At 45.7% G+C, this 27,181-nt stretch overlaps 2 protein-coding genes across 2 annotated transcripts in view; one reads left to right on the forward strand and one right to left on the reverse strand.

Moving 5' to 3' along the window:
• LOC120841471 (conserved oligomeric Golgi complex subunit 5) overlaps window positions 1-6,261 on the forward strand; it is a 42,698-nt gene extending 36,437 nt beyond the window's left edge. Inside the window, exons 18-19 of the mRNA XM_040212368.3 lie at window positions 4,937-5,016; window positions 5,996-6,261. Coding sequence (XP_040068302.1) covers window positions 4,937-5,016; window positions 5,996-6,113 — 198 coding nt within the window. The 3' untranslated portion in view covers window positions 6,114-6,261. The remainder of the gene's footprint in view (window positions 1-4,936; window positions 5,017-5,995) is intronic.
• A 1,215-nt stretch (window positions 6,262-7,476) lies between these two features.
• The window catches only part of LOC120841491 (peroxidase), a 32,930-nt gene continuing 13,225 nt past the window's right edge, over window positions 7,477-27,181 (reverse strand). The window contains exons 4-14 of the mRNA XM_040501653.2: window positions 26,605-26,802; window positions 24,348-24,500; window positions 23,645-23,746; window positions 17,681-17,791; window positions 16,456-16,591; window positions 15,321-15,524; window positions 14,441-14,572; window positions 12,007-12,225; window positions 10,733-10,902; window positions 9,296-9,404; window positions 7,477-7,540 (exon numbers count right to left, since the gene is read on the reverse strand). Coding sequence (XP_040357587.1) covers window positions 7,477-7,540; window positions 9,296-9,404; window positions 10,733-10,902; window positions 12,007-12,225; window positions 14,441-14,572; window positions 15,321-15,524; window positions 16,456-16,591; window positions 17,681-17,791; window positions 23,645-23,746; window positions 24,348-24,500; window positions 26,605-26,802 — 1,598 coding nt within the window. The remainder of the gene's footprint in view (window positions 7,541-9,295; window positions 9,405-10,732; window positions 10,903-12,006; window positions 12,226-14,440; window positions 14,573-15,320; window positions 15,525-16,455; window positions 16,592-17,680; window positions 17,792-23,644; window positions 23,747-24,347; window positions 24,501-26,604; window positions 26,803-27,181) is intronic.

The raw sequence follows: 27,181 nt of genomic DNA on the forward strand, positions 1-27,181 counted from the left end.
AGAGAAGTGACGCCGCATAAAAGTGTGAAACCTCGGGACAAACTCTAAAAATTGAAATGGCGCGTTTGTCGCATCAGCAGCCTATCATATAGGACTAGCATTTGTGCATGGTGAGTCGAGGTCAGGGTTAGATGATTCCTTTACATCAGTGGTGCTCAAATGCCTTGCCCTTGAGAAAGCCCTTCCAATCTTGGCAAGGATGCATACACTAGGCAGCGTTTTGCACATACCTACACACCAATGGATGCCTCAAATTTGCTCGGATAGTGCTGAAACTGGAAGAAGTGCTTACACGGGGAGGGACAATTAGAGAAATTTAGACGCTCGAGAAACTCATGAGGGTATCCTGGGGAACCCGGGGTTTTTCTAGAAACCCAGCTTGGGAAACCATGCTGTACATGTCCTAATTATAATGGTACATGTATCTTGCGTAAATTGAAGTGTGCCATCGGGGGAAACTTGGGGAATCTTAGTGATGCTGGAGGACCCGAGGGATTGTCGGGGTATTTGGCCAAAAAGTACCTCAGGTTAAGGAATTTGGCCACAAACTGTACAGAGTCGGTGAAGTGTGTTGGAAGCCCATTTCTGAGGAAGTTTTCGTGGGCATGCCCATTGTGGGTTGTTCAAAAATTCACTAAGTATACTGTTAAGATTGGTCACACCAAATACAAATTAATATTGAACTCATTCAGTTTACCTGCACTAATGTGCACCGGTGCAGAGAGGTGTAGTGCAGTGCAGGAAAGTGCAGGGCAGTGTAGTTCCAGTGTGCTTTGAGGTAGGCTGCACTCATAAATTGAATATGGCTTTGTGCACCATATGTGGCTGGTACAGGAGATGTAGGTAGATTGAACATGCCTATTATTTCTTTTCATTAAGGTGGTTGTAGTGTTGGTGTTACTATTGTCTTTCTCAAGTCTTTGAGAGCATTTGTAAATATGATTATGATAGATGTCATGCACTTTCTGGTTTCTTTGGTGCACACACAAACCTTTAGCAATCGCTTGCCTCTTGTGCAACGATTGGCGTTGCCTGTCACATTTGCTTGCATATAAGCTGCACCTCCTTCTCAGAGGATCCGTGGTGAATCAACCATTTTTTGTCTACAGCCGTGGGAACACCAAGGGAGGGACAACATGCAATCCCCCAAAATGCACCCTGCTGTAGGACACTGAACAGTTGCAAGTGCTCAGAATCCCAAGAAATGTCCTACATTAACTATACAATAGACTCTCATTATATGACATTATTAAAAACAGCGCAAAAGGACGGGACAACAGTAGAAGGAGCATACAGGATGGACGCTGTGTGCTCCCTCTACTCTACTCATTATTTTACACCCCAGGAAACTACAAATTTTTGTTTGAATTATCAGAAATTCATTAAAATATGATGCAAGATAAAATTATGGTTAGTTGTATGGATGGCAACACATACACAGCGGATATGCAAGCCTACTAATCATAAGTAAGTGTGCTGCACATGAAACATTTGTCAAATGCATGCGATAAGTTTTCATCCCTCGAAGTGTTGTCTATCATGGACTGTTTTGCAGAATGAATTACTCAAAAACGCCGTTCGAATTAGGCGGCTTTAAGTACATTAAAAACATAGTGGGGCAAGCAAAAATTAGAAATTTGTTTGAATTAGCAAGAAGTATGAAATATCCGAGTTTGATTTATTGTGAGCCTACTGTATATGGAAGTTTGCTCTCTACATATGTTTTCGTGTTAGGGAATTAACAGATATGTTCTACCAATGTCCGTACTCCATGTTATCCAAGGAAAGGAGCAAGTTTTGTGCATAGATAAAACAGCTAATAGCTAATCTTAAATGCACTTGCCATACAACTAATCTTAATTCATCACATAAACCGGGAAATTACTACTATTCTGCGAGGCATTGAACTTTTTCTATTGCAGTTCTTGGGGCGAACATAAGTATAGGTACTTCACAAATGGGGATTCATTCATTAGCATTGTGATTAATATGATTGTTTGTCTGACCTATAGATTGATTGACTGAGAACTGAAAAGTCAAGGCCCAGGAAAGGTTTTTGTTTTCCTCTTTACACTGTAGTTAGTTTTTCCACTTACAGTATTTACTCGCACAATGAACGCACTCGCGTAATAAACGCACCCCCCAAGTCGGCTCTCAAAATTTCGACTTTTTTTTTCACTCGCGTAATAAACGCACCCCCAACTCGGACGTCAAAATTTTGACCCCCTCCCCCATGGAGAATAGAAGGGTAGGAGAGGGCATGACGTCAGCCGCGTAGCCTCCGCAAGCCATGCTCCCTTGACGCCTCGCCCCTTTCTCATTTTTATCCTTACTCTCACCACATCACGTGACCGTAGTTAGCCTTCGCCTAGCCTTCGATCTGATGAAACCTACCGGACGGAGCGCGCGCAAGCCTGCAAGGAATCCTCCTACAATCAACCATCCATCTCGCACGTGACATGTCACGCGCACCAATCGCCAGACAGATCTGCGGTCACGCTGGGCTCAAAATCGTTTAAACTTTTTATGACTAGGCTTCACCAATATTGCAACGTGCCCCCTCCTAGTACTTCTAACCTCCTTGCCCTCCCCCCACGCGCGCGAAATGAACCAAATGAACGCACTTTTTTATCCTGGTGCAGCGAGGTCGCGAATGCATGGGAAGGCGTTAAAAAGATTCGCAAAGATCCAACCAACGGAAGCAAGAAAAAAAAACATGGAGAGGAGCTTTTGTTTTTTAGCACAGCGCCGTCGCGCGTAAGGAGGTAAGGAAGAGAAGCGGAGAAGCGCTCTAAGCGAACGAAACAGCTTGCAAAAGGCTGCAAAAAGAATAAAAAAAGAAAAGAAACACGGAACTAAGAAAAAACAAAAACAAAAAGGAGCTTTTTTTTTTTTTTTTTTTTTTTTGCACCGCGCAGTTTTGTTACGGGGGTCGCCGCCGGGCGTAAGGAGGTAAGAAAATAGAGCGGAGAAGCCCTCTAAGCAAACAAAACAGCTTGCAAAAAACGGCAAAAAAAGAAAAAAAAAAAAGTTCACGGAACTGAGAAAAAAAAACAAAAGAAAAAGAGGAGCTTTTTTTTTTTTTTTTTTTTTTTTTAAAGTAGAGGATTGGGCGAGTTGGTACATACTTCGGAATTAAAAACAGCGCGGAAAGTCTGTATGCTCCTCTTTCCGCGCTGTTTTTAATTCCGAAGTATGTACCAACTCGCCCAATCCTCAACTTTAGAAAAAAAAAAGCTCCTCTTTTTCTTTTGTTTTTTTCTCAGTTCCGTGAGCTGTTGTTTTTTTTTGTCTTTTTTTTCTTTTTGCCGTTTTTTGCAAGCTGTTTCGTTTGCTTAGAGGGCTTCTCCGCTCCATTTTCTCACCTCCTTACGCCCGGCGGCGACCCCCGTAACAAAACTGCGCGGTGCAAAAAAAAAAAAAAAAAAAGAAAGCTCCTTTTTGTTTTTGTTAAACAGCGCGGAAAGAGGAGGATACAGACAAAGAAGTGACACTTCTTTGTCTGTATCCTCCTCTTTCCGCGCTGTTTTTAATTCCGAAGTATGTACCAACTCGCCCAAGCCTCAACTTTAGCATCGTTCATTTCTAGTACAATAGGCCCTTTTAATTGTTTACAGCGCTACGTCCGTGTCACTTCTTTGTCTGGTCCTCGTCTTTCCGCGCTGTTTTTAATTCCGAAATTTTTTTTCTTTTTTTTTTTTGCACAGCGCAGTTTGGTTACAGGGGGGGGGGGGGGAGGGGAGGGGAGGGGAGGGGAGGGAGGGAGGAGGGGAGGGTCGTGCGTCGCGCGCCGCGCGCAAGAAGATGAGAAAGATAAGCGGAGAGTCCTCGCCTGAGCAAACAAAACAACTTGCTAAAGGCAAAAAAAAAAAAAAAACACCCAAGGAATTAAAAGAAAAAGGAAACAAAGAGGTTTTTTGTTTTTTTTGCACAGCTTAGTTTGGTTACGGGGTCGGGCGCCGCGCGGAAAGATATAAGAAGTTACTTCGATTTTTCAGGATAAAAGGTCCGTTCATTATGCGTTCATTATGCGAGTAAATACGGACGCAAAAATTTTACTTTGCGTAATGACCCCCCCCCCCCCCCAACTTTGCATCGATTTTTAGGGAAAAAAAGTGTGTTCATTCTGCGAGTAAATACGGTAAGTATCTCAAAGAAAACTGTAGAAAGTAGAGGCAAACTAGAGAAAAGCTCTATGACAAAGCCTCTTAAATAATAATAATAATAACAATCTTTAATGACTCGGGAGAGCCACGGCACCACAGAAAGGCAACAGCCCAAATTATGGAGGCCTGCGGTGCCACGTCTAGTGAGGTTGGTTATGGGATGAGGACGACATGCTCTTCCAAACGTCGCGAAAACCGCTGTGCGAGCCAAGGTAACCTTCGGGGGGCTGTTTGATTAATACTCAAGAGGGTCAAGCCCTGGCAGCTTGATGGTGCCACCTCAGACCATCAACGTCCAGGGCTAGAGCGAAGCTCTGCAGTCCAGGTATGCTTCGTTCACCCGATATGACTCGCGTTATCTGGCCAGTAAAGTGAGTCGCCCTTGGCAGGATGGCAGGCAGGATTTAAATTTCATTCCTTATCGGTCTACTGACAAACATGGCTGACAGGACAAGAATTTGCGGGGCGATATTCTAGTTATCCTGCCTCTAGCGTGAGGTTCCTGCCTTCAACCGTAAGCCCCAAATGTACAAGCGCAACCCAACTATGACCAAAGGCAATGATTGCACGCCTGCAGCCGGACATCGTAAAGAGACGCCCCGCCATTCTTGTCCTTTCAGGGACCATAGTCTTTGCCCAGAATCGGGCGGGAAGGGCTGTTGGTGCTACCTACCATGGAGACCAACGACAGCGTTCTTTTGTTGGAGCTTTTTATTATTTCTTGAACCATAGATAGTCACGACTTCTATTCACTGGGACGGTTCTTCCAGGCAGCCTCATGGTCGCGCAGCCGCTACTCCAAGTGGTTGGACGAGCACCCTTCGGAGAAAGAGCGCCTCGTCCTCATTCGGTGAGCTCTAGAATTCCTTTCTTGAGACATCCACGGTGTCGGGCTCTTTTCATGAAGTGTCACTGAGGAGGGGGGGGGGGGGGGGGGGATCCTTAGATAGACCACAGAGATTGGTTTTTCGACGTACTACTCTGTTTCAGTGCAAGACAGTTAGGTGGTGCAGATTACAAAGGCTAAACTTCAGGGTGCACAAGCATCGAAGGGGCCAGGTTGCCCATACACCAGTAACCCATTGGCCATCTACACTGTGAGGTGGCCTAGCACGATTGGCCAGTTAATTTGAGAAAAATTTAAAGATGCAATACACACTTTTTTGACAAATGGTGATGTGTCCACATGTCCCAGGTCAATTGTATGGGCTTGGTAAGAGAGTGTGGTAGCCAATTTCGAAAGGAACCCATTTTAATGGTCTTTGTGAATCATCAGGCAAAAAACAAACAGCAGGGACAAAGCGTGCTTCACTTTTGAGGGTGTGCTTCGAAGGAGTGATGTAGCTGTCCAGCATGGTCGAAAGAAAACAAAGATACATAAACAAGCTGGCATTCCCTTTGGGCCCTAAAGAGGAGCAAGATCTATCCAGTTTGCTACCTGTGCCCAGATACTCACGAATTAATTTTATTCCTCGTTTCTTACTGCAGCAAGTTTATTCTTCAATTCCAAGATCAAATAAACATGCCACCAAACTGTGCCTGTGTAATGAATCACATTGCAATGCTTTTAGCACTTCACTTATTTACAGCCTGTTCAAAGACCCGGTGAAGCACCTGTAGTCTGTTGCAGGTTTAGAATAGCAGGACAAGCCCCTCTCTGCTAGCCATGACTGGGAGTTTCTTCCTCTCCAATGTTTGCTCTGCTAAAGTAGATAGAGCAGAGGGCTTTCTGGGAAGAGTTTGTCCCGCTGTTCTTAGCCTACAACAGACTATAGTGCACACCGTTCACTCCCCCTGGAGTCACTGATCTGGGTGCCACTGGTGTGCAGGGGTGCAATGGAGTCCTACGTGCAAATGGTACACCAGCGGCAGGGCAAGGAGTTTGCTCCCGTCTATCCGGTGATGAAGGAGCTCCTACAGAAGGCCATGGAGCTACAACGACCATGAAGACAGCGGAAAAGACGACACACCCTCCTTATTCCTGAGAGTTCAGCACTGAACGCATGTACATAAACCAAGAAAGGGCAGACAAACGGGTTTTTCTAGAAGTTGGGAATAAACAGACAAGACATAAAAAGGCATTGAAAGTGTCTGAATGGTCCTGAGAGTCAGACTCTTGGAGTCCTGACATGCTTTTTTTTAGAGGTAATTTCTGCTACTTGCTTTCGATGTGCAAGAGTATAGGCAGCATTCACCAGCTGCGCCCGTTGCTGCGGAGCACTTGCTCGCAGTGAGATTCCACATGCCCTTCAACTTTGGGTGGCGGCACTTCACAGCATAAAGTTCGTTTTTATGTACAAATAATATGTAAAATCTTGCTTTTAGAGGAAGATTTTACATATTATTTTATCTAATATCATTTTACATGAAATTAGATTTAAACAATATGCACTTTACAGAAGCATATTGTTGCAAATGGGGCTTTGCTACTGGTCTAGACACTTCTTTGTTACTGTATAAATCGAAGAAAAGAAGCAGAATTATTTTTTTGTCTCGTCTTTGCAAAGTTTGCCAAGTTTGCATGAGGTTATGAATTGGACATGGCCACTGCATAAGCAATTGTTGACGCACAGAGAGGAAACCTAATGCATGTTTTGTATTGGATGTAGAAATGCACCATGAAATTCATGCATTCTTTTATGTGCATCATGAATTACTTTTGAACAGCATTAGGCAAAAATCAGAAATTTGTTTTGGCAGCCAATATAAGAATGTGCTGAGGAGCGACGGACTCAATGGGGCAGTCGGTGAATACTGCCTGTACTTTGCCAGCCAATGCGACAACTTAATTTACACGGAAGAATGCCGAAAAAAAAAATAACAACAACAGGGCTTTGAACTACTGAAGGTTGAAAATGGCTGACATTCAGGACTTCCGGTTTCGCTATGCACGGAAAAACACCGACCAACAACCACTGAACGTAATTTTGGCGATTCAACTTCAATAAATAGACGTGGACAAAACCCAATTCTCGTAGTTTTAAGTTGTCACAAAGGTTGTCATAGAACTTTTGCGTCGCACAGATGCAGCAGTTTTTTCAGACTTTCTTTTCTACATTTTTTTAAGCACTACCCGAACTTAATTAGTTCGGTTGCCTATAAATACTACCTACTCAGCCCGCTCTGTATGGAAGAAATTAGCGATTTACGCTTCCAATATCGGGAATGGACAAATATCGATAACCGGAAGCCCTGGCCGCAAAATAGGCGGAGCCTTCTGTGCGACGCGATGGAAAAGTTTGCATCCCGAAAGAGGTAGGGCTTGAGTTTGACTAGGCTTCCGCAGTCCCCTCTGCCTCGCTGCAGGGGTTCACGGGTACTGCCAGAAGGATAGGTCCGGCCGGGGTAAACTCTCGCACTCCACCTCCGGGTTGCTGGAAAGGGAACAGGGTATCCGTGAGCAATTGCGTCTTATAAAGTCTGCTGGCAGGACTAAGCAGATGAATGTAGGAAAATTAGCATTATTTTAAGCATCAATGCAATCGGCGCAACACCTTGTACATTACAAGGCCGTTGCGGTCTATTTTCTGTGTCAACAGAGCACAAGTCTCGGCGGTTGGCTGAGACTCGTGCTCACTGATTGAACTCGTGTACCATATATTTCGCTAATAAGCTTGTAAGCAAGAAAACGATTTCCTCTTCTTAATTGACAAGGGTTTTACACTGAAAGAAATGCTACGGGCACCCACAATCCCAAATTTCGCTTTGATAAATATTAAGCTTAGGTAAATATCAACTTCTAAATAACTTTTTTTTTTTTTTTGCTATTTGTTGATTTAGGTAACGTCACGTGCTTAATCTTTCACATTTTATTATCACGTACCGTTAGAATCACTCGCGGAGTTCCAGCTTCTGCCTTGCATAGTTTATTTATGCCGACCAAAAAACCGAGTTTAATTTTCTCAATTTAACCAATTTATGCGGGCCGAAAAAGCTCACGCCAGCAAAAAAAAAAAAGAAAAAAAAAGTAAAAAGGAAAGAAACATAAAGAAAAAAACAACTAAAACCCTAAAAATACAGTGTTTTCAGACTGTCTGCTCAACCAATACCCAACTCGCAAGGTGCACAACGCGTGGTGTCACCCCACCAGAGAGCGCAGGAAAATTTTGAATATTGGTTTTGGCAGAACCTTTGTTTGCCGCTTTTTTAATAACTATTTTGGCTTTAGAAGGGCATGCCGAAGATGGGTTTAGTCTGAATAGCACCAAAAGACCGCTGGAGCTCCCTTCAGAGAGGGGAGCTGAGCATTGCGAACGTGCGGAGAGTTCGCTTTGACGGCGCAACCGAGCACGCACTGGCTTCAGCGGAAATGAAAGGGAAATGCACATGGGTACATTTAATAAAGAAACTTATTTCTGAGAAGCGCAAATAGCATGACCTCGCGAAAAATAAGCACTCGCGCTAGTGCTTCATCTTGGGCATTAACGGACAGATTCGTGTACGTACCCCGAGCTTCAAAACATTTAGAAATATCAGACGACATACGGTATGTAAAATTCCGAGGCCGGCCGCGTCTCGTACGCTGTTTAATTAGGCCTACATTGATATGGGCGTATCCATATTGCAGTACAGACAACTTAAATAACATCCCATTGTCAGCTGACTTTGCCATTGGAAACATTTTACGTACGAAGTAGCATTTCCTCAATAAATTTATAACTCACCAGATGGAGAAAAAAATAAAAGAAATTGACGACGACATTTAGGGAATGAAGTCGCCACCTCGCATGTTTGCCAGTCTACAGCATGAATGTTTTTGTGGTTATCTAAAGTTTTAACCGTGAGTAGCAAGTGTTTACGCACAGCAGCCCGGAGCGCGTGAAGCGAAAGCTCGCTCTCCAGAACTCGGGGATCCTAGGTTCTGGAAACGGGCCCCACCTCTGCCCGTTTCAGTCACGCTGAGCATTGTGCCGGCGTGGGGTCGTGTATCACTACTGCATGATGCACGTTAAAGTCCCCAGGATAGGAGTGGCACTGCACTGGCAGAATTTATCATCTACAGCTGAGACACCAAACGCCCCATTCAGGCTTACTAACTTCCGGCTGTCTAAACACACACAGTTATTATGAGTAGCGCATTATACACTCGGTGCCGACGGAAATGGAATACTAATGCTACTAGATCTTACTCGACGGGGTTGGGTCCGAGCATTGCGTTGAGCTGAATCGTCCGGAGGGAGTAGCTGTTATCGCACAGGATCTGGGACAGGCTGGTCTTGCGGATCTGCTGCAGTTGCTCTGCACATTCACAAAGTCCACGCACACTCAGAACTGATTCAGACCCTCGATGAAACTTCAAATAAAACAATGCACGTTGTGACACGAGTGAATGCCCTTGCAAGTTAGTACAAAGATCTGAGAAAGAATGTGTCGACAAATGATTTAATTTAGGCTACCTGGCCTGGCAATCCTCGATCGGCAGCCTAAATAGCAGATGTCGTGCTGTTTAGGGTCTAGTGTAGGGTAGAGTGCCTTCATGTGCGCTTTGCTTGAACATCTGACCATTTCGTTCCGAAAACTTTTTGTTTTGTTCTAGATTGCGTGAAAGCTCATCTCCCGGCACGAGCTCTTGGCACCGACTGTGTGTTGTGTCCGTTAAAGTTTTCCGAAACTTTGTTGCGGCTGGCAACATTGGGTGCCAAGGCAAGACAAAGGGCATTGCCGTTGCTAGATGCCGCTGCTGGATAGTTTTTGGCGGTTTGGCGAGCAGCCATGTTGACTATGTTCTGGTCGGCAATAAAAATATTTTTGACCCCTGACATAATACTGCATGGGCTACGGTGGCATTTTGTTTCCGGCTATTTCGCTGTACTTTTTCCGTGAGTGCGTGCTGTCGGCAAAAGAGAATGACATTGAAGCACTCTAGTTTAGGGTGATGCCATTCTTTGTAGTACCAAATAGTACCTGATGCCGACAACACGCGCTCACGGGGAAAAAAAAAAAAAAAAAAAAAGCCGTCATAGCACAGTAATATGCCGATCAAGCGAGAGAGCACGAGGCAGAGGCTTTGAAACGTCCTTCCGTAGAACGAGCGCTCGCGCTATATTGCGTAGATGTTTAATTTGCCTTAGTGAACATCTCACGTCATGCTTGCGATGTATAGAAAGGCACTTCTCAAAGCCAAAAGCGCGGGCTAGCTCGCGCTTGTAGCTTTGCCTGCAGTCTTAGCTTAACAGGTTGTGCGGGAAGACCCCCTTTCACGCACACCAGAAAAAAAAAAAAAAAAAAGCATGGTGACGGATTTTTTTTTCAACTGAAGGGTTAATAAATGTTTTCTCACTTACTCAACATGGAATCATCTTACTACCCTAAGCAGCGCACAGATGAGGGCACCCTAGTAAACTAAATATAGTTTGCAGGATGTGTACTGTATACCATGCAGGAGTCAACAAGCACTTTGAGTTGCAGCCACCGAGGCACCAGGCATTTAACATGGAGTAGCAAGATGACAATGAATTAATCTGAGAAGAAAACGACACAAGCAGTGGCTGAGCCATCTGACGGTTCGACATCCCTGCTCGAGATCGCTCAACAAATACGTCGTGGGAGCAGAGCTGTGCTCTTACCGGGAGCGAAGGAGCCTGCCTGTCCCTCGTGCTCGTAGTAGAATCTGTCTCCGAACTTGAGCTTGTTGAAGGTCTCGCCGAGGATGCAGGCAAAGGTCGGACCCACCAGACCTCCCGGGACACTGGTCTCCGACACACCGCCAGTGAAGAGGTCAATGTCCGTCACATCTCTGCAAGCAGTGTGAAGTTATCTTTAGCACATGCGAAGGAAGATAAATTGGTCGTTTGCTTAGGCAGAGGTTAGCTTGAACTGAAATTTGAGCCTTTGTCCAAGGGTTGTTGACTTTCTTCAACTGTTTACATGAAGCAATGCCTAAAACGTATGAGGAAAGTTCTTGGGGAGGGGGGGGGGGGGGGCAATTTTTTGTATTCCGACGCCACTGCGGGGAAGCTTCTGAGGCATAAGTCTTTCACCCCTCTCGCCCGGAAATTTAGTCGACCCATAAAGCATATGCATGGCACCGAACTTCCCTTCCCCAAGTCATGGGAACGCCAGCCATCCCAGACACCCAATTTCTGGCCCCACTTCCCGATTCCTGGCAGGGGGTGGTATCGCATTTAAAAACAAACTGAAACGTGACGCGTCGTCTGCACACAAAGAAAGCACGCATATGGCACGTGGTGAAAGAGATACAGGGTTGGCACGCGCGCGTATACCTATCAATGAAAGGCAAGGAGAGGGTTAAACGACACTTCCTGTTTGAAGTCCTCCAAACAACCAGTAACTTAGATAGTGCACCATTTTGCTATCTATAGGTTCCTGACCCTCGCGAAGGGCTAAATCCAGATTTTTCTGTTCTTTGCAAATACGCGGCTCCCAAGCTTCAAATATCGAAGATGATCTCCAGACATCATTCCCTGGAAAATGAATGAAATGATAACTTCAAAATGTGAGGAAGGGCTCTTAAACCTTCTCAATTTTCTTTGCTATCATATTGCACCACTCTGCTCGTGGAGCTATATTGAACGCCTGTCCTATACAATGTTATGAACATGGAAATTATCTTCTGTGAACATTTTAGTCAAAGATATTAAAAGTTTCATTGTCCCCTCCATGTACCCTGCCAAGAAGGAGCAGTCACCAAGCAACATTGGTGTCACCATTTCTTGGGCACGATGTATGCGATTGGATCCGAATTCACGCCGAACGCTGGCGCAACCTTCGTGATGCGCTGATTGCGCGCCCAAACAATGGCCGATTTGGATAATTGGCGCAGCAACTACTTGGTGGCGCATACTTTTGAAAAGGGTCTATAATCGCTTTGAGCACTCACTCGTAGAGACTGATGTACTGGTTGACGACCTTGGCCGGGATGTAACGCAGCAGGTCGTCGAAGCTGTTGACCACGTGGCCCGTGCAGTAGGTCAGGTAGTCGATGTAGGGCCTGAGCCCGTGCTCGCGCCCGCGCTGCAGGTTCAGGGCGATCAAGTCCAGGCCGTAGGACTCGTTGCGGAGCCGGTACAGGTGCTGGGACACGCCGATGGTCACGAAGCTGCGTGGATGCGTGCAGGGGCTCGAGGTCAAGTTCGCGCTAGACCTCCAGAAACGGGAAAGGAACCTCCTGGGGGCCTCATACCTCATAGCAGCGTCCGAGGTTTCGCTAAGGTTCTTAGCGAAACGTCGGCCGCCACTCGGAGGCGCCCAGGAGACTTTTTCGTTGCTTCCTATCGGCTTCTACCAGTTTCGTGTTTTGTTGAAACGTCCGGGAGTCTATAGACTCCCGGACGTCCCGAGCTTGCACAGGCGTGCTGTAAGTGTAGACCTCAAGGTTCAACTCTAAGGTCAGCAGCTCTGACGTCAGAAAGTCTATATAAAGATCCTCCATTGCCGGCACCGTTCCGTTTTGCTACCAACAGCCACGCTTCAAATGCTACTCTTCCCACCGTGGGAGAGAAACGCTTTGGGGCATGAGTCTGGCAATTAAGAGCATGCTTTAGCAAAGCTTGACTAACAGACAATCGATCAGCACAGACCATCAGCAAGATGGCGGCACCCAAAAGCGCCTTGGAGACGATGACAAATTAACTCAACGTTTACTAACATATGTGAGTTTTCTCAAAGGAGTTATGGTCACTGGGCATGCTCATGGGCCTGTGCGCGGCGAGGAGACTGCATTTCCTTCATTTCACAGCCGGCGCTAACACCTCGGCGCGACGTGAAAAACATGAGCTAAAAGTATAATGTTGTTCCCACTGCTGAAAAATTCATTGTTAGCCGAAACATGGCGTTGATCTCGTCAATGAGATCCAATATTAAAAACAGACAGAGCAAAGAGTTCAGTTATTTGCAGACGAATATATTGTCTATGCATAGATGTCAAAACGTAGGGGATCAAGACAACCTAGAAAACCGAGAAAGGTGGATTAAAAACATTGAGTCGTGGCGCCGATAGCGAGGAGTGATAATTAATACCCCAAAATAAATAGTACTACGGTTTACAAATAAGAAAATATGTTGCTTGATGTATAAGTGGTAAATAGGTATTATATTAAAGAGGACTTAGAAATACCCAGGCGTAATATTAAAAAAAAAACTAAAATAGAAAAAGCAAGTTGGAAATTTGCTGTTTGTAAAACGTACACTCTAGGAAACGGAATTTTAGTTGTGCGATTTCCCTACATTTTATCTGGCTGTTCATAAGAACAGGCATACTACCGGTAGTAAAGTATGCGAATATGAAGTGGGACTCTTTTAGCGCTATGTTAAAACAACTCGGCCTTGCACTTCTTTCCGATCGGTGTGGAAATCCTAAAGTACCTACATTTTCATTTGTGCTATGAACCATTGAACGTTTATATTCTCGTCATTAGAAGCCTCGATTAACTCGTGCATTATGAAGTAGTAATTCCAAAATGATCCAACCATTACAAAGTAGAACTAACGTGTTTCATTTTTTACTCTCCTAAAACACGATTAGTGGAACCTTCTTCTTAAGGAAATTGGGAATTGAGCTTCTCTTGTAGAACTCCTCTACCATTTGTAGCACTTTAATTATCTTACCTCTTTTTCTCGGAAATTTGTAAGCAAAACGTAATATTTGAACTTGTACTTGTTTGTTTATCAATAGAGACACAGGAATGGAAGTAGAAGTAGTAGGTAGTTTGTAAAAATGCGAGTGTCAGTGTTATTTATGTAAGAAGAACCTGCAGCACATGCATACTTTTGTTCTTCAAATGCTACTCATTTTTACGTGAAAACATCTTAGGCCACGGCATGGGGATTTATGAAGCCGATGTGACGAAAATGGAAAGTGGAAGTGCTGTGTCATCGTCTGCCAGCAGAAGTAGAGGTATCGTGGCATATGCGCATCACTGTGTGCATCCCAGTCCACGGTGGAGTAGTTCTGGGTCTTTCATGGGCCCCTCATATGCTCAAAACTTCGATTTTTATGAACCAATTTTGAAAATTTAAGCACCAATCGATTTATCTCGTCAAACTAAATCGGGTAAATACCTGTTAGAGAACAAGAGCTTAAGGCTGGATTTTCTGCGTCATATACTGGAGGCAAGCACGGGTATTGATCTGGTGAACCAGATTTGGATATTATTGAAGATGTGTCGAAGCAATTTTTTCTTTGCCATGCAAACTCCTTGTTCCACTGTGACATATGGCGAAGGCTCTTGAGAATAAAATTTGGCTACGTTAAAAGTCATCCATTTCTGACAATGGTACCCGTCGTCTCTTCGCTCTTTGTGCCACTGCCTGACCTGTCGTAGTCCTGGCTGGACTGGCGCAGCAGCCCTCGCACCACGTTGTCCATGTCTCCGTGGTACAGGTAGAATGGGAAAAAGTAGAAGTCCTGCAGCTCGTACGGGCTCGCCTCTCCGTGCTCGGTTACTCTGCGCGGGGTGCGAGTGGGGAGAGACGAGTCAGGCAAGGATGAATAACAATCATGTTTGCTGCTCTCTTGCGTTGTAGACAGGCATAAATAAGCGTATTTCGGAACGGTCGCCAATCGTGCTAAGGTTCGAGGGTTTACTATAAACTATGAGGGATAGCTACTCCGTTTGACTACGCGGTGTACTCCAACGAAGTACACCCGGATAACTGAGTTAATGTGTTTTTTTTTTCCAGAAAGAGGTGATGGGCCTCTTTTTCGGATAAATTTTGGAACAAACGAGAAAAAAATAAACGAATACTCGGACGCGTCTTTGACAAGAGAGCAAGAAGCGTAAGAGTTTGTGGATATTTGGAATATTGGAAGCCTCCAGTCAAGCTAGCGTTCTAGAAATAGAGGTCAAGCATTTCTTTAGTGAAGGCAGTTAAGGGCGTCAGCCGACGGGCGCCAACCAAGCAGCATCCAAAGCGTGACATCGCGGATATTATTGCCTTTTTGTGTGCGTCTTACTGTCCCCTAATTCAGGGATACGCTAATTAAGTTCGTGCATGCGTTTCACCTCCTTCTGACCGCATTTTAAGAGAAATCCCGCTTACTTCAAACAAATGGACTAGTAATTGGCGCATTTATAGAGAAAAAGAAAGCACAAAGGAGACAAGGACACGCGAGGAAGACCCCACAATCCACGTTGTGTTGTCTTCTTCCCGTGTCGTCGTCTTCTTGGGGCTTTCGGTTTCCATGGTGTTTACCTGTTGAAGACCCCGTCGATGAGCGTGTGCCCGAGCCGGAAGGCCGCCGAGGCGAACTCGTTGAGGAGGCTGCCGTCGACGGTGGGCGAGTAGCGGCTTCTGCCCGTGGGCGTGAGCTGGTACCGGGCCATCGCGTCGGGTCCCAGCACAACGAGCATCCACTCGCTGTACGCGATGTGCTGCCACTGGGCGCCCACGATGCGTCTGGGCAGGCGAACAAGATCTTAGCACTTTCCTCGGGGTATACTTACTCGGTGTCGTCTATGGTGAATCGTATAGCGGACGCTACGAGCCGTCGGAGCCAATCCGATGCCTTGGGAGTTTCACGTAACCTTTGGGAAGGGCGCAGTAATGCTTGGGGAATGTATAGTGACGTGATACGTCCACAGCACTGAATTGGCTCGGATGGTTTCTAGCGTCTGCTTCGGTCTCTTGTAAGGTAAAAGGGACTATAGCTAAAGGGTCGTAGAGGTAGATTAAACACAGTTCCAACTTTCTTTTTTTTTTTCCTCCGCAAATGATGTCCGCCACTTTTTATGGGTTCTCCTCATTAGCAATGTTCACTCTGGTTCACTCTGTCACCTTACTTTTGTCTTGTATCAACGGAAGCATTTGTAAACCTTCACCACTTTATATATATATATATATATATATATATATATATATATATATATATATATATATATATATATATATATATATATATATATATATATATACAGCAGACGACAACTAGCTCAAACCAGCAAAAGTTAAGCCAAACATTTTGCTGATTATCTGGGAAATTTGGGAGAGATGGTGTGACGCCACAGTGGAGCTCAGGACTACGAGAAACAAAGACCTCACGGGCGTCTGTTTTTTTTCCTACTTTTATTTTGCCCTTTACTGCCTTGATACCTTGATTTGGGGAAAGAAAGAACCGTCTGAAGGGTTCACAACTTGGTTAGTACTGTCTGGGGTAATCACAATCGGACATTAACTCAGATTGTTTATTATTGGTATTCAAAAAAAAAAAAAAAAAAACTTTTTTGTGCATGCGTATGAGAATGGACGCCAAGGGGTGTCCACGTACTTCAAAGTTCCAACACCTCTTTTCAACTTGTATATGTACTCGGCTGTCCATCGAAGTACCCACCTGGTTTCCTGGAACAGCCTTTCGTCGTCCCACAGACTGTTGAGTCGCGCCAGTTCTCTGGCAACCTTGTTGTGCTGACGCAACCACACCGTGTGGAGGCACGCCAAGGCTGGGTGCTCGTTGACGCGCTCGTCTCCTGCGAGGACAGGTCGAGCAGTGGGGTCACCCGAGGACCACAGAACCTATCGCAGCCATGGTTCACTCTTATTCACTTATCAGATGATTCTTCTTTTTCTAGAATATGCTGGTCGTTTGTGCAAGTACTCTTGTGGGCAGGGCATCCGCAATTGTGCTCGATTGTTTGAGCATGATTTTCAAAACCTGCTGTAGTGAAAGCAATTCAACACCACCGTGCAATTGCAATCTAATAACACCTTATGAAATATCGATATGCCTTGTTAGACGCCTTTTTCTCAAGAAGGTCAATTTAAGTTTGACCCTGGTTGTTTGTACAACCTTGCTGATTAAATCATGTATAATCGGCATTGTTTATGCGTAAGCAATGTACTGACGTCCACGTACTTCCCTTCCTGGTTAGTGCCTGCTGTGCCTTCCAATGTCAACAGTATAGTATATTATAGTAACACCGGCGTAATACCACGGAATCCTCTTATGACTGTTTCGGTTGGCCCCAAGGGCAGGTGAGCCAGTCAGGCAAACTAGAAAGACATGGCGGCCCGTAGATGGATGAATGAATGCAGCCATCACGGTCGTAGCCTTAAGTAGTGAGCTTACTTTATCAAATAGATTATGTCACAGAAAGGGTGGGCGTCATGGGCCATTCGTGCAGTATGCTGGGGCCCCGTCCCCAAATCGAGTATACATGGACTGGGTGCTCATAGCACAAGCTTCAGCTGCGGTGCTGCTGCGATCTCGGCAGCGCATGACTTACTCAAAATAGTTACAATCGCTTTTAAGGCATGTCACTAGCCCAGAGTACATTTTCCTCAATTTCGTGATCAAAGCAAATCCACCGAAAGCCGTTCAAACGCTTTAGTCTTCCCAAATCCTGCGGCAAAAAAGAGACCAGGTTTTGGCGCAGAAGAGGAAAGGAATATAAATCTCCAATTGTGTTCTTTAGAGGGAAGCAAATTGCACGTGCTAATAATTTGTGCTATTTTAAATAAAACTTTTGAAGCACAGGTACCCTTAAGATCTGTAGGTCAGAAACCACATGAGCGCATAATTTCGACTTTATGGAACCTTCTTAAGGAGAGCCACCTACCGGCTCGGAAGCACACTTCTCCTTTCTCCAGGTTGCTACATCGATCCGAGTCTGGGTAGAAACTGCGCGGCAGCAACTCCTCCCCGTCCAGCGTCTGGGTGCGCAGAAGACCTGCCAACGAAGCGCGCGGACGTAAAGTCGACAGGTCACGAAATAAAGCGAATAACTACAACATGTAAACTGACGCTTTTAAGCCACTTTAAGCAGCCCGCAAAAATCGGCTTCTCAACGTATCGTGCTACAATTTACTACCGAGGGGCAAGCAGGTGGCGAAAGTTTAGTGACAAAGATCACGGAATTAACTTAACTCGTTCAAAAGAAAAACAACAACAACCACAACAGCAGAAACCTGTTCTGGGTAATCTAGTCCGCCACTTTGCAGACAATGCATGCGCATTGAGAAATGCTGGCGACAGATGGGATCGGTGGCCGAGTGGGCTGGCGCACACCAGCTCCGAACACGTGGAGCGAAAGCTCGCACTGCAGAACCGAGTAATCCTGGGTTCAATCCCCACCCCTGCCCGATTTAGATAAAATCGCGTTTTCGTTGATACCCGTGTTGTAGACACGTTTCATCGACACTAACGTTTCATCGTTACTCGTTACGCGAGATGCACGCTGCATTTTGTCGCGTGCGTATCAGAGGTGCGTCTCACCGACCTAGCCCACCCGTTCACGCCGCGTTGTGGCGACAGTCTGCGGCGGCTCATTACAAAGATGTTAACCCATTTGTCCCACCCGTACACGTCACTTCGCGGATACATTCCGGGGCAACTCATTACAAGAAAAGAAAAAAAAAAAAAAAAAGGAAAAAGAAGCTAATATAGGAAAGCTAATCTGAGCTGTCGATGAAACGTCGTTCGATGAATGAATGGCGACTGCCAGTGGAATTTCGTGGAAATAATTCTGCCGGCTGCTGGGAGGATAGACACTACCTAAACTGACCCCCGGTTCTTGTTTGCTTAGTAATGTTCTCATTTGTGTAACACCTCTTCACATATCACGGATTGTTTGCAAGTTTGTACTTGCTTACGGAATAGGCTGTCTAATAAACTTCTATCAGATTTGAAAACAATCCCGTTTGTCCGTTTACCTACTTTTTTGCCATCACCGGGGCGCGTACATTTTTTAAGGGTTTCCTTGATGTCTGAAATAGGTTTATGAAGTTAGTTATGAAGGTGGGTGCATAAAGTGGTGTGGCCATGCACCTTTGAATCGGGCGCATATGTGTTCTCTTTTAATTCAGTGGGTGTAGAAAGAGGTGTAACGGTACACTATTGAACGGGGTGCTCCTGTGTTCCCTTTGAGAGCAGTAGGTGTAGAAAGAGGAGTAATGGTACACAATTGGAGCGGGGTGCATCTGTGTTCCCTTTGGGTGATGCGGGTTTATGAACCGGGCAATGGTACACCTTCGAATAGGGTGCATCTGTGTTCCCTTTGGGTGATGCGGGTTTATGAACCGGGCAATGGTACACCTTCGAATAGGGTGCATCTGTGTTCCCTTTCATTTCATTGGGTGTAGAAAGAGGTGCAGCCGTACACCATGGAATGGGGTCCACCTGTGTTTCCTTTGAGTGAGATTTCTGTAGAAAAAGGTGTACATGTGCACCACACCAACGGGTGTACACATACTCCAACATTTAGGGTGTATATCTATTCCCCCAAAGGGTGTAGTATATGTGACAAGCCTTACACCCCCTATGGGTGTACAGTATGACACCCCTTTTTATAGTGTGCGGGCAGGGGTGGGGATTAAACCCAGGATTACTCGGTTCTGCAGTGCGAGCTTTCGCTCCACTGAATCGGGCAGGGGTGGGGATTGAACACAGGATTACTCGGTTTTGCAGTGCGAGCTTTCGCTCCACGTGCGCAGAGCTGGTGTGCGCCAGGCCAGCCCACTCGGCCACCGAGGATCGTACCGTCGTGCGGTCATGTATCACTACTGCGTGGTGCACGTTAAAGACCCCGGGCTAGCGGTTGTGCTGCACTGGCTAAATTGCTCATCTACAGCTGGGAGATAAGACTTCCGTTGAGGCAGACCAACCCCAGGCTGGGTATACATACACACAACGCAATTATTTTTACGCCGCTTCGAGGAGAGCCGGCCGATTCGGGTTCTTTTGCGGGATTGCCTGCATACGCAATCTGTCGGCAGAACTTTTCACTGAGTGTTTATCGTCTGCGAAGTGGCGTCCTAGATTGCCCAAAGCAGGTTTCTTTTTGTTTTTATTTTTTCTAATTTTGAACGATGCAAACTCATTTCTTGATTTGTTTGTTACTGTTTTACTGTAAACTTTGAACACTCAGTTGCACCTTTAGTGGATCGCAGCGCGATACTTTGAGAAGCCGATTTTCGGGGGCAATCTAAAATGCCTTAAAACCGTTAGTTCTTGAATTCCGTGTACAGTCGTTGACAGTTTAAGAAACTCGGGGCGTGGCAAGTCCCGAACATCTAATTATCACTTCCAAGAATTAGAGAGTTTTCGTAGACCGTAATTCCCCCTCCGCTAAGCCCTCCGTAACGAAGAAGCCTCTACTGCGCCTGCGCGCCGATACACACTAAAAAAAGACCCGCGTGTCTACTTTCCTGCACAACACTCGGAGAGCCAATCGCCGCAACTTATGAAGGCAGCTCAGCGAATGACGATGCTGAAACATATGTTTAGACCAAAAACGCAGCCTGAGTTGAGACATTAAGCAATGCAAAACGTCACGCTTTTTGGCGTTTTTTGTTTGCGTTTTTGGCCTAAACATATGTTTCGGTATCGGCGTTCGATGAGCTGCCTCAAAGTTGCAATGATTGGCTCTCCGAATGTTGTGCGGGAAAAGAGACGCTCAGGCTTTTTTGGCATCGTAGCGGGTTGTGGAGAGCGTTGCGGAACGACGGAAGCCATCTACGAAAACTCCCTAATAATATCGCGGCGTTAGCCGATACGAACGTAAAGCGAGAAGGCTGAGCACAGTAGGGTATGTGACCTGAGTTTTTCAAGACCCTAGAACTGGGCTTGGCCTCTTCGAGGCCCAAGCACAGTTCTTGTATTAGACAGTGTCTCGCGTTAAACTGTGCAGAAAACAAATGGCAGCGATTTTTACCTTTAAAGTTTTGTAATGCATGAAATACATTATAGGGAAAATGTGAGCGAATTGGTCCGTCACGCTAACCTTCTTCTTCCCGCTAAATTTAGCGGGGAAACTGGACTAGTGTCTGGGTCACGAGACGTGAATGTTTCCGCTAAATTCAGGGGGTAACTGAATTTCTGTATAGGTCACGTGACGCCGATTTTCCGCTAACTGTAGCGGGGAAACTGAAGTGATGTTTTGGACCCGAGACGCGAATTTTCCCGCGAAATTAGCGGGGAAACTGAGTTGACGTATGGGTTACGTGGCGTCCATTTCCCCAAGGTGTATAGGTCACGTGACGCCACTTTCCCCGCTAAACTTAGCGGCAGATGACCGGACGGACGGGCAAAATTTTGGGGTTAGGGAGTAGCGTTAAAAAGCATTTCATGCTTACAAAAAATAACAAAACAAAAATGCTACACTATAGACCTTTGCAAAAATCGCCTTTGCGCTCTGCCATCTTTGTCTGCTGGGCTGTGGAACGTCTTCTGAGCATGCGCTGTTGCTCCGCTGTACGGTATATTGAACACTGCGCATGCGTCCACAGCTCAGTGACTCAGCGTTTTTTGCTCGTGTGATACGCGATGCAAAGGTCTGTAGTAAAAGAGTGCATGAAAACAGCGTGCAGGGCGTGTATTTCGAACGCCTGTCCTCCAGCACCCGCTTATGCCTTCCGCTGTGCCGGCTGAAACCTCCCCCTGCCCTTATCATCGAGGAGAGAACGGCAGGATGGAGGATCTCCATTTGTCCCGCCTCCAGAGCACGCGTGAAGCATGGCGGTGCCCTAAGTTTCCACTCGTGCAGCAGGCACAAAACTGGCAATGCGAAAACACACACACGCAAACACACACACACACACACACACACACACACACACACACACACACACACACACACACACACACACACACACACACACACACACACACACACACACACAAACAAACATAAAACAACAGATGGTATTCTTTAGGGTTGTACGAATATTCGAAACTTCGAATATTAGTTCCGAATAATACACTATTCGATATTCGCTTTGAGAAGAACTGCACTATTCGCGTTTCTCAGTGTTGATTGCGGCAGGTTAGCCCCGTTGAGTGCGCTTCTTACCAAGCAACGGTGCGCTGCGGAGAAGCAATACCGCGGAAGCGAGCTCCGCGGGTGTTGCTTCTCTGCATTACATCGGTGCTCGGTAAGAAGCGCACTCAACGGGGTAACCCGCCGCGGTAAACACTCGAAAAAGTATGAATATCGTAATTGCGTGCCTAAAAGAAAAGCATGCATTCAAAACGGGATGGTGCACCCGTGCCGACTTTATTTGAAAATAAATGGAAACTTTGTGAATTTGTATATCTACAGTGTAGTAAAAGTTTCAAAATTACTGTGATACAAGAGCACTCCATGCTAGGCAGAGATGCCCGTACAACCTGCGTTCATCACGCGCGATTCATTCGTTTTTTTTAGCTCGAGATTAAAGAAAGAATATTTTATAGAGCAAGATTTGTAAATTCAATCAATTGGGAATAGTTGGCCATCTTTATAAAATTCATGTTATGTCAAATCCGTCACTTACTTGCCATTCCAAGACACTAGATTTTCTAAGTTCACAGTTCATAAATATGGATAGATTCAACTTAGCTTATAAATGAACAAGGTGACCAACCTTCACAGGTTTAGCTGGGTTTCCGTCTAAGCATTCTGCAATGGTAGTGAAAGTACCTAAAAAAAGCGCAAAAAAAAAACAAAAAACACAAGGACAAGGAAGTAGACAGACAAGAGTGCTCTTTCTACTTCCTCGTCCTTGTATTTTTTGGCGCTTTTTAGGTGATCATGAACCAATTAACTGTCCCAAATTGCTACCTTAGTGGTAGTTAAAGGCGTGGAAAAACTATTAGATATTCGAATCGAAAATATTCGGCCCAAACCACTATTCGCTTCGAATTTGCTTCGAACTCAAAATCCACTATTCGCACAAGACTAGTATTCTTATTATTCCGTTTTCAAGTCGCCAGCTTTGTTTCTGTTGCGAGAGTGGAAACTTTAGCACACCCCCAAGCTTGACGCGTGCTACAAGCCTTCTTAAAATTCTCTGATTTTGGGGGTTTTCGATGACGCTCAGCAAAGTATACTAATTGAAGTCATATTTTTGTATTCACTGGTCAAAGAGCTACTAAGTAAAGGTTAGTTATACTTCGCTTCGCCTCAAGTCCAGACGCAGCCGACGCTATAAGCTGATGGGACTAATCAGACAGTCTCAAAAGCGCACCTTCACGGTGTAATAGCACGTGCTGTATCATCGCTAAGCCAATCATAAACTGAAAAGGCCCAGTGACTTGCGCTTTTGACGCTCCTTGATTGGTCCCATTAGCTCATAGCGTCGGCTGCGTCTGGAGTGAAACAAAAACGAAGTATAGTTAATTATTTTGCGCATTAGTCTTTTTTTGCCATTCCTGATTTCTTTTAGGCTAGTTTCCGGAAGAATATATTTTCCTCGGCCTCCTTATGCGGAGCGCGAGTTCGTCTGCTTCTTCTGCAGGGGTGACGTCAGAACTTCCAGCTCTGATTGGTCCTGAATGAAGAATAGTGGGTACATCTGAAGGCAGCTTGCTTTGAGGTCTACCCACTATCCTTCAATCAGAGCCAATCAGAGCTCGGCGTCGTACCGATGTCACCACAACATCTGCGCAAGAAGCAGACGACTTGCTTCTTCGCACTGGTAGAACATTTGGGAAGTCTTCGCTGAAGCATTCGGTATGTGCTTCTTCTCACGAAAGCGTGTGGGAACGTTTTTACAGAGTGTTGAGCGAACGCGGGTCGGCGGTTGTGGCCCTGAGGCAGTCTCACCTCCCTGGCCGAGTCTGAGCCTTAGGGTGTCCTCGGTACTGCTGCCGTAGACCTGGGACAGGTCCAGGTACGAGGTCAGAGCGTCCTGTTGCTCCCGGTAGCCTGCAGCGCGCGACACAGACAAGCGTCACGGGCTTCAGTCGTTCATCAGTGTGCACATACGGGACATTGGACTGGAGTTTAATAAAGGCGCTATAGTTAAAGGGCCACTGACAACCCCTAAATCGATGCTTTTTTATCATGTCGAACGCTTCAGAACCGCGTGACAAACCCCACCCTGAAAAGAAATTTAACCGTGGAAAAAAATAAAACGTACGAAAGAGCCCGTCAAAGATCCTCGTCCTCCTCCCCCAATCAAGAAGTAAATTTGCGCCCGTGGCGGCGTACAGAACATCGTTGATTGCCACATGTCACAATCTTGGCCTTGTCAGTGACAGGCGATCACGCAAAGACGATTAGCGAGTTTAATTAATTTCCAGCCAAGTGGATCCGCTACCTTAAATGCACGGACGACAATAATACGAATCATTAATACTGCATTGTAAGGACGCAGTGAAACTCCTTCAGTTGGGTAACTATGTCGAATGCATAAGGGACTCATCCGAAATTGCTACCTTTCTGTAGGGTGTGGTTATTCTTTGTCCGTTTAGATAGAAAACGACGCTGTCTTAGGTGTCATCATCGACGATCTGAATTTACTCACCCAACTTGCAGGAGCAGGGTGCCGATCGTGGCATGTTGAGACAGGTTTGTCCCAGAGCCGCGAAGAACTCATCCCCCTCGGGCACCGCAATGGAGTAGCACTCCGGCAGCACCCACCGTTCGGGCGTGCAGCAGTCGATTGGGTTGTTGGGGTCTGCGGGCGTACAAACAAGCCGTCAATAGTGAAAGGGAATAAAGTAGTGACTAACGTACTAGGCGTTCGCTTCTTAACTAATTTTTCTACTTGACCATCTGCTCGCTACTGTCGTGCAAGGACTACGAAAGGGCTGCGAGGAACCTGGGAGATAATTTTCTTTGCGCACATCTGATCAGAAAAAGAGTGGTGTCGATAGTGCAGAAATCGCCAGTAGAATAGTGCATTTGTAGTTGCATACTATATTTACTGAAAATCAAACGTTTTCACGTATAAAATTTTTTTTCGGAGTATGCCTATGCAGCATTCCGTATGCCTATATATATATATATATATATATATATATAGGTTAGTTATAAACCAGAATAATATTGAGGATGTGACCACGGCAAGGGCGATACGAACTATGCGGCAGGGCGTTTCACCTACACAGAAATGCAGGCACAAATATGCAAGGAACTCAACAAATTGGCGACCGTGTTTGCTAACAAAGTGAGAAAGCGCGTGAAGCGGAAGATCACATGACATATTTTGTCATCACTTTAGTTCGTGTTCTCCTGTGCAAACTTGAAAAATTAAAATACATACCGGCGTGCATTCTATGCGATACCACCCGATGCACATTAACGTCTCTGGGGTTATGGCCCATGCTACAATGTGACAGTAAACTAACTCACACCTTTAAAGACAACAATATTTAAAAATTTAAGACGTCCTTTCGATCCTCTAATTTCCGAAATGACGTGTTTCCGCAATAGAAACTGCTCTTAAAATATTTAAGTATGCACGAGGAGGGAGGGGGGGGGGGGGGGGCGCTTGGGTACTGAGAGTGGTTCTTATAATGCTGGCTAAAGCGCAAGAATTTGTGAAATACCCACATAGGACCGCTTTTGGACGTTGCTTTAGCGATTGCGTCAAATAATAATTTTCTGTACTGATGTTTTTATCATAGGAATTCCGTTTCACACGATATATGCGCATAAAAACTCTGCTTTCGTAGGGTGTAACGGCGTAAGTTATAGCCACTTAAAACTCCGTGTTGGTAATGAACATGATAAGAGTGCAATGTGGAAACATCTGGAAAAAAATTGGGTTCTGTGTATGTTTATCCAGCCTAGAACTTGGTAGCCTCAACGGGCGACGAGTCTCCCAGCTGTAGATAAGAAATTTAGCCAGTGCAAAACAACCTCTAGCCTGGGGTTTCTAACGTGCATCACGCGAAACATCTGGGACAAATCCGATATTGAGGGTTTCCATGATGAATTCAGAAAGCAAACGTGAGACACAGACATATCCAAGGATGCCGAAGGCTTTGGAAGATAGTTTCCGCGTGCAAAATGGACTTTTTGTGGGGTGTAACGGACCTAAAATGTCCTTATATGTGGAAAGGCATCAACAGTCTACAATATATTGTAAAAAAAAATTGGAATAAATTTGATGGGTTTCCCTGATTCATTTAGAAGAAATACTTGACACGCAAACATATCCAAGAGTACCGAAGGCTTTGTAAGACAGTTAAAGCGCAAAAAAATGCCCTTTTATATGGTGTAAAGTGCCGTCCACACTCTTGCGACCGAGTAAGACCGAGAGAGACCAGACCGGTTTTTAAGCCTTTTGCGACTTCTTAGGATCGGATGCGCTGCAGCGGAGCTGGTCCTAAGAGATCGCAAGAGGCTTAAAAATCGGTCTGGTCTCTCTCGGTCTTAAGCGCCGTTCACACTCTTGCGACCGAGTACGACCGGGAGAGACCAGACAGGTTTTTAAGCCTCTTGCGACTTCTTAGGACCAGATGCGGTGCAGCGGAGCTGGTCCTAAGAGGTCGCAAGAGGCTTAAAAACCGGTCTGGTCTCTCTCGGTCGTACTCGGTTGCAAGAGTGTGGACGTGCCTTTACTCGGTCGCAAGAGTGTGAACGGGCCTTTACGGTGCAGCTTATAGACACTTAAGGCGCCCTTATGGATGTAAAGGTGTCAAAGGTGTACTGTTCACACGTCATAACCAAGTTCGATAAAAAGGGGCTCCATGATGCATTTAGAAATTACATTCGAAACATGAACATATCCAAGGATGCCGAAGGTCAATGGTTTATTTAAGAACTGCACTCACTTCCGAGGTTCCTGATCTCTCCGGGATGGGCCTCGAGGGGAGCCAGGGCCACGTCATGGTCCATGAACTGTCCGAACTGCATGAGCATGTGCGAGAACCTGGGGCTGGGCACCGTGCGGTCCGGATGCACCGTGGACGACACCAGACGGGCATTGGGCAGTTCTTTGCCGCTGCGGGACACTCGGGGGCTGCTGATGCCTGCGTCCGACAAAAAAAGCGGGTTGGATTAAAGCTTAACAAGTAAAAGGCGTAAGGGTGACAACATTCGAACGCTGCAAACATGACACTGTTCACGAACAACGAGGTTTCAAAATCTACAAGCGGAAATTCGAGTCTGTCTTTGTTAGGAAAGAAACGAGAGTTTCTGTGGCCCTTGTTTCCTTGTGTGGTTCGTTCCAGGCACCAAAAGCCTTCGCCACGAAAAAGTAACGGATATTTAAGCATGCGTTCGAGTTTTGCTGCTTCCTTTTCTACGTCACCCAGCCGAGGAGCGCGCGGGGTACAAATTGGAGGCGAAGAGTGCATCAGCGTTCAGCTGAGGCTCTTGTTCACTTATTGAGGACGCGGCCTTCATCCG

The sequence above is a fragment of the Ixodes scapularis genome, unplaced genomic scaffold (assembly GCF_016920785.2).
Source record: "Ixodes scapularis isolate PalLabHiFi unplaced genomic scaffold, ASM1692078v2 PGA_scaffold8__174_contigs__length_109621045, whole genome shotgun sequence".
Lineage (NCBI taxonomy): Eukaryota > Metazoa > Arthropoda > Arachnida > Ixodida > Ixodidae > Ixodes > Ixodes scapularis.